General features: G+C 35.3%; 1 protein-coding gene across 1 annotated transcript in view; it reads left to right on the forward strand.

Moving 5' to 3' along the window:
* The window catches only part of LOC117118195, a 6,851-nt gene extending 2,022 nt beyond the window's left edge, over positions 1 to 4,829 (forward strand). Inside the window, exons 2-4 of the mRNA XM_033262714.1 lie at positions 3,089 to 3,145; positions 3,224 to 3,289; positions 3,563 to 4,829. Coding sequence (XP_033118605.1) covers positions 3,089 to 3,145; positions 3,224 to 3,289; positions 3,563 to 3,855 — 416 coding nt within the window. The 3' untranslated portion in view covers positions 3,856 to 4,829. The remainder of the gene's footprint in view (positions 1 to 3,088; positions 3,146 to 3,223; positions 3,290 to 3,562) is intronic.
* The last annotated feature ends 3,206 nt before the right edge of the window (positions 4,830 to 8,035 follow it).

Below are 8,035 nucleotides of genomic sequence, written 5' to 3' on the forward strand. Positions count from 1 at the left end.
CCCGCGCCTGTTACGACACTGGCTAACACGCCAATCATCCCCCCCAATGAAAAATATTTTTCTACGCCACTGTGTGAAGCTGACATTGACATTAAAAAAATGAAATTACAAAATGCATGTCGGCTCGCCGCTGGTCTCAACATATTGAAACTGGTCACCAGCTTAAAAGGTTTAATACCTATAAAGGATCTAGAGCGTTCATGATTAAGCCTTCATGTGATGATAGAAGGTTATACGCAATCAAATGCTAAGTCTACAGTACGGTTATAACATAGCCGTCGGAAGCATTGTGCAAGTGGTCCGGCCATTATAGTGAGGGGTGGTGGGAGGGGAGTGGTATGAGCTCTTGACAAATTTGGTATTAAATGAAGAGTGGAGACCTGCTATCTCTATCCACAGCTACAGGATTTTGAAGATAGTTGAGGTCTGAGAGCATAATTATCATATCAACTCTAGCCCCACCATGGTTGGTAAACAACTTGTTTGGCACCTATGAATGTCCGGAAATAGATGCTGGCAACATAGAGCCGCTATCCCTTCCCCTCAAGGGGCAGCCACAATATATAAAGTTAGCATGGATGAAGGTCTATTTTGGAAATATGGCACCTCTGGATGCCATGAAATAGCAGCTGGTAAAGCTGTAGGAAATAATATTGTTAAAAATTTAACTTCTTATCACTGCCATTAGTAGATAGATTGAGTTGCTTATTCCTCCAGAAGAGCAAGAAACGTGAATACATATATATATAGTACATAAACTAAAAATGACTATAACACACTGTAATTGTATTTACACGATGTGGAGGGTATTCAGCTATGAAATAATATACACAATATGCAATAAATAAAACACAGGATACTATTAGCCACACAAATAGACATGCAGCCAACATACTGCTCGTACAATTTTAATTACATTTTCTTGCAAAGTTCAGCCTGGAACATAATAAGTTATTTATCACTAGAATTGTAAAAAAAGAAAATAATAAGTTAAGTGCTGTGTTTGCTTCTGGTAGGCCTTATACCGATTACACATTAATTTTAGTAAACCTTCGTTATATTCATGCAGACAGACCATACACGTAATACTTCCATGGAGAGATCTACCGTGGTAATAAATAAATAATAGAGTACAGTACTAACATTAGGGTGATCCAGTTAGTGAGTGGAGAGGGGCACAATGCCACTGAATCATTTTTGAAATTAACTTGCCCATTTTTAAGTAACATAAAAATTATCAACTTGAACATAAACATTAGTGTATTTAAAAAAAGTTTACCTGTCATTTACAAAGAAAATTATAGAAAAACTTCCAGTCAATGAAAGTGTTTTATTATTTTTATTATAATTATCCAGTTTAAAAATCAGGGTACACATTTTTAAAATTCAATAATTTCTTTGCTCAAGTTAGAAAATATGTATGCTACTGAAAAATGAACAAATTAATTTCAAAATTATGATTTTTTTTTTGTCATTTTCAAGAGCCAATACATCTTTAAACCTTGTTTACCTTGATGCCCAGAAAAAATGTGAATTAATGATGATCATAATTATGATGAGGGCATGATGATAACAATGACGGTTATGATGATGGTGATAATGACTACGATGAAAATAATGATGTCGACGATGTTGACGATGATGATGAACGGTAATGATGTTGATGTAGGTGTTGGCATGTCACTTGAGAGTGATGGAGATACTAATGCAGATTAAAGTGAAGTGAGTTCAATCTGGAATCAAACCGAAAAAAATCCCCCGGTCAGGGTGCAGGGATGAAAGCCCACTCGGCAGTTTTGATTTGGTAGAGTCTAATTTAGGTCGCTATGCTATTTTTAGTCTTATAATAGGCCTAGTAGGTCTAATACTTTCAGAAAGCAAGCGATCCTCAGATTGACATCCAGGGACTAGAAAGCCCTGAACCAAAAGTTGTTTGTTCTCGTAGTAATGTATATATCAATAAAAATGTTTGGATTTAATCTATTTATCGTTGCTTTTCATCTTGTTGAGCACCACACCCCTTTACAAACCTGGACATCCCCCACCATCTTTCGTCTGACGTCACGACGAGGTCGTGAGACTAAACTAATCTTTAAATCCAATCAAGTTGCGATTGCCATTCCCTTTTATTGTGGTCTAAAAGTATAAATTGTGGATGCCCAAAAATCTCACCTGGCAATCCCCCGCTCCCTCAAGGGATAAAGTTGGTGTATAAATTCATACCTGTAAATTTTGAAAATGTGCTTCAAAGCAACTATCCCGATTCCAACCCCATGCAGGGACAGATACAAGATTGAAAGTTAGTGGAAGTGGGCAAGAGGGTACAATATCTTGCCCACTTCCACTATTTCCATCGTACCATGCTTGAAAAAGCGATGCGTATATTCATATAGTTCATAATATCATTATATATTTATTTCAGAAAGTAATGGAATTGAGAAAAAGTGGTCCGGTCATAGCCGGTGCGCTTCCGACGGCCCTGGTTATATAAATACTTTACTTAAGTTAACAAATTTAAGCCACTTTTGGCAGTCTCCAATGGTTATAAAAAGTGCAAACTCCATAGCACAGTCAATGTAAATAAGCTCGAACCATGATAAACCGTGGTTTGTAAATATACAAAAACAATCTAAATTAAGAATGCATTGCATATTTACGGCACTAAAACCCTACCTACCATCTTTTAAACAATCAATGTGATCTTTCTTATGTAAACTTAGAATCGTCATCTTAAAAATGAAAAAGGAAGATATGCTTTTCCCTGAAAAGCCACGCGAACTTGTGCCGCCTCTGTAACTCTGGTGATGTTGAAGACGTGTTATTATCAACTTCGTTTTAAGTAAATATAGGAATTAAAAGACGCCATGCGTTTCGGTTGAACATCACCCCCACCCCACAACTCTATAGACATTGGCGTGCACTACAGATATTATTTTATCATCAATATTTGTTAAAAGATGTTTTCCTTCTAAGAAAATTCTGGTGTGTTTAGTGATGTATGTTGTATGTAACCTTTATAAATATGAACATACCGTTTTGTGCTGTTTGAAATAAAATACCATCTATTGTGTTTAACCTATTTTTATAGCGGGTTGGAGCATCGTTACGACGACAATAGCAAACCTGAACAATAACAATAATAGAGGTAATCTTATATTTTTTAACAAACAAAAATGCACATATGAATACAAACATACCTGTCTTTCCATTTTTGTATTTACAGTGAAAACCGCCATAACACAGTGCATCACCTATGGAAAAGTAATTTCTGGTCTGTTCTCACGTATTGGTAAGACTTTTCTTTAATTTTCCTTACTAAGGCGATGATTTTTTATGTACCTATGTATACTGACTAAATACTGCTACTCGACGAGGAAATGTGATGATCCATTCATTAGTTTCATTTTTATAATCCTGATCAAAGGGAAAAAACAAGACAGTCATAGAGACAAGCAGAAGGATACAGAAATATATTATACATAAGGAATCTCAGTGGTGTAATAAGAATATTTTAAAACATTTATAGAAAGTTACCAGATCAGTGTTTATTATTTAACAACAGAATCACGTGGATTATTTGGAGGAGGAAAAACACCTAAGCAGACACAACCACCTGGAGAGACAACGCCACCTGGAAAAGCTGAAGTTGCGATTCGCGTATTAGTTATGGTTGCAGATATTGCAAACATTTATCAACGCTTCAGTGAAATTCTAGCCGGGTCGCCTGACGCAGCAGCAGAGGAGATACGAAGAATAACAAGAGACCTCGAGGAACAAATACCTACAATGGATGACATAATATTGGAGTCATTATTTAGAGCGTCAAACAATAATTTTGCATTTAGGCCTTCTTGAATAAAGAAAATTTGTTTCTTATACTATTTACCTCAAATAGTAAGTACAATGCGTTACATCCAATTAAATACCTCCTCCATTTAAATGACCACTTTTCTGCGGCTTTGATTGAATTCATTTTATGTGTACCTTTCAAATGATTCACTCTATTTGAGACCAAAGACGATAGTTTTTGCGGATCCAACTAAAATGTTACATTCAATTAAATACAATTATAAACAAAGTAATGCTAATACAATTCTATAATAAACGTATATAACCGTAACTTCAAACATTAAAAAAATTTTAGCCAATGCACATTATAAGATGATATTTTGTGTTTGTTTAGTGTTTTGTGTGTATTGAATAACGGTAAATTTAGTGGTGATGTTAGTAATATTTAATGGAAAATTGAGTATAGGACTTGAGCTTTCCGAAAATGGTTTAATTAAGAATAGGTAACAATATGAAGTACTATAACTATACATCCATTCTAAAACATTTAATGTATTAGGCCTCTATCTTAGGTGTCTTTAATAAGTAGAGAAATCTAAAAAAAAAAACACATTTGCCCTTCCCGTTCAATTAAAGACTACTTCTAATTTATATAATTGATTGTTCAGTTTTGTACAGGCATTGAAATAATATAAAGACAATGTTGTGTTTATATATATTGAATATCGATAGTGTTTGTAGGACGTTGACGTTCATTGTGGGGACATATTGGGGAAAGAAGCCATGACTTGATGCTTGGCTACAAAGAAATATTTTATCAGTAAAAGCATACAGTAATCAACTCTAAAACACTTTAAATAAACATTAAAACTTAATGCATCATATCTTTAGAGAAGTCAACATTTAGTACCGGCCATTTATTAGAGATTACTTAGATCAGACACTCAACTGAACATTTTAAAAACTTAAGATGGTACTTGTGCATTAGATTTAAATAAAATACTGTATAAATATATTTCAGTAAATTTTATAGAACCACATGTATGATGAGTTTATAGTACTTGTGTATTTTGTATAGTAGTATTTGATAGTAATTATTTATATAGTATTGCACCCTTCACAGACGGTTCCTATCATTTATATAATATATACATACATATATATATATATATATATATATATATATATATATATATATATATATACATATACATATACATGCATATATATATAATATGATATGATAGAGATAAACTCCATAACATCTTGCGGTAATGCTGTAAATGTATAAATGCATTTTAAACCGTTAAAGAAGAGGTATGCAAGTCCTTAGTGAGAGTATGAAAAAAATAGGTGCATCACTGCCGGGATTCGAACCCGGGACATTCTGCAGTCTATGTAGACGCCTAAACCAACTAGGCCATTGAGACTTTTTTGGGAATAAATCAGATTGGAACACCTAATTCTTTCACACGCATGTATATTAGACAGCATCAACATATTTACTTGGTTTTGATTGACATTTTAACCCTACTTCAATTTGTTAGTTCGAAGTTTTGATTATATTGATCAATACACGATTGAATTACGTTTATGGTTTTGTATTATTATTTGACTTTATTAAATTCGAATTAAATTCTTTCATTTGCGATTTCGATTTGTTTAAATATAAATCATCTTTTTTTAGAGTCTCTCCCACGTTTAGTTTATTTACTTGTAAGATCGGTCACTTGCCATTGCTACTCATTTAACTACGTTTAATTGTGAGCTAAATACTTTTGTGATATATAGTAATAATAACCATTAGGTGGTAAACAAAGTCTATGCCATTGGGTTAATTAATCAAATTGGGTTAATTAATCAAATTGGGTTAATTAATCAAATGATTGAAAATTCTTTGATTAAATAAATTCTTAAATTGTTGCATATGATAAATTCAGTCTTCTTCTCAATCTGTCTGATTGAATCAGTAATTTTGCTTTTATTTTGTCTTCATTTTAACTATCAGAAATTATTATTAATACATGACGTAAAAATTAATTACCCACTGCATATCTACCTAACCGAAGAGATTTGAAGTGCGTGACTACACCAGCTGGGCTGGGGGTGGGGGAATGGGGCCGCCACGCCAATGCCCCCGTCGGGGTCCTGAGACGAGGCCCAGGTGTGGGACCGGGTTTCAGTCACATAATCCAAGATGATACTAAAGTGCGTTGTTGGCTTGGTTGTTTTGTTCGCGAAAGAGAAATTTTCTCGGTGGATTCAATTCTCGAACGAAATAACGAAAACTCTAGAAGGTATATATTTCTTACTATATATGTGACTATAACAGGAGTTAAATTAGTGAACCAATAGAAAGTTTTAGTACCGGTATTATCTGTTCGTTATACGTTACATCATTCAGTATGCCTCTAGGCCTACTTGATCAATTATTTCTAGTCACTCTTCAATCCTCTTCAAAATGAGAAATCTTTCTTAAAACGTTGTAAGTTAAGTTTTTTTATCCATATAATCTATAGCCCTGATATTAAAACTATGGTTTACGATCAAACTAGGGGCCCCGGGACCTTTCTACTACTTCATAGTAATAATAATAATAGTGTAGTTTTATATAGCGCACATATTCATCTAATATAAGATGCTCAGGCAGGGCGCTTGATGTGGACTTGGAACTCGACCAATGACTTTCTTCGCCACTAAGGGTTCCTTCATGTCTGTGCTTTCAGTTAACCCGGTACCAGCAACTCTCGTCGTCCACCACAGGGGCTGTCTGTTCCAGTACACCGGGGTATCCCCCTAATCGTCTCGAAGAATGTACTGGGTTCTTTGGAGTGCACACGAGCCATTGTATACACTGGGCATACGGTTTATAGTCCTTATCCGAGAAGACTTGTTCTACCACCAGAACCATAGGCGAGCGTGCCGTTCGAACCAGTGCTGATATTATGGCTATAGCAGCTTGCGGTGCCCTGCTAACCGCTGGACCATTCGATTCACCAAATACATAGCACTTTACTACCTGGCTTTAACAGTGGCGAAACGCATGTGCCTTCTGGGGCACAGTCACAGCCCAAATGGGCCCCGGTGAGGCCACGATGCCCCTCTTACTACTTCCCAGCACTCTACTGCAACGCCTTAACAATACGGTAAAATTTTATTACGATTAAAAAAAAAAACTCAAATAGACCAAAATCCTACAAACACATTCTTTGGCAGATACTATGGAGCTTCGACCAGTTGTGTAACGTTTGTGGACTTCTGGTGACCAATTGATGATTTATACATAGACCTAATTTATACGTTGTCTTTTCAGCCTTAACAATTATCTCTAGGGAGATATACCTACCCCTGTGAGCGAAAATACTAATATTCAAAAGGCCCCAATATTTTCTTGCCACAAATGGTGGCGCCAGCGAGGGTGGGGGAGGGGAGGGCAAGGCCCCCGTCAGGATCGCGAGATGGACAAGTACATCGGGGTATCCCCCTACTCGTTTCGAGATGCACTGGGTTATTTATAGTGCACATGAGCCAATTTTGTACTCAGGGCCTACGGTTTATAGTCCTTATCCGAGAATACTTGCTCCACCTCCAGAGCCATAGGCGAGCGTGTATCAATTAATCAAAAATAACAGGTGATTGATTTGATATATTGAAGTGATAACATTTACTGTCAGTCTGCAAATACAATACTAAACATTCGTTCAATTAAAATTTATTAAAACTCCGCTATATGTAAGCTATAAAGAAACTCCGCTCGATGCATGCTGCAAAGCTAGGACTTAAATTATGCCCATACCATCATCAGTCATGCAATATCATAGCCCTAAAAACAATTCATTTTTCTTAAATAACTTAATAAATATTTCAAAGTTCACGATAAAACAAAACATTTACTGTCAGTAATGTTAATATACCAGAAACAGACTGAATGAAGGTTCTAATGTTACGTGATTATAATACTTTCATAATTCTCCAACTAATGTAACGTACTCATGTCAAAGACTATTGTGCTCACTGCACCATTTGCTGAATCACGCCTACCATCTAATCTTGACTCGGTTCTTGACTATAATATGCAAAATTATTAAAAGAGCCGCTTTTAAATCAATTGCCTAAAATCTAATTTTATTTATTTATTTTTTAAATCGAACACTAGTGTAATGTCTGTCTCTTATACACATCTAGATGTGTATAAGAGACAGATTATCTCTAGGGAGATATACCTACCCCTGTGAGCGAAAATACT

This window comes from Anneissia japonica, unplaced genomic scaffold (assembly GCF_011630105.1).
Source record: "Anneissia japonica isolate Jap-2015-1 unplaced genomic scaffold, ASM1163010v1 scaffold11779_len1430905_cov172, whole genome shotgun sequence".
Classification (NCBI taxonomy): domain Eukaryota; kingdom Metazoa; phylum Echinodermata; class Crinoidea; order Comatulida; family Comatulidae; genus Anneissia; species Anneissia japonica.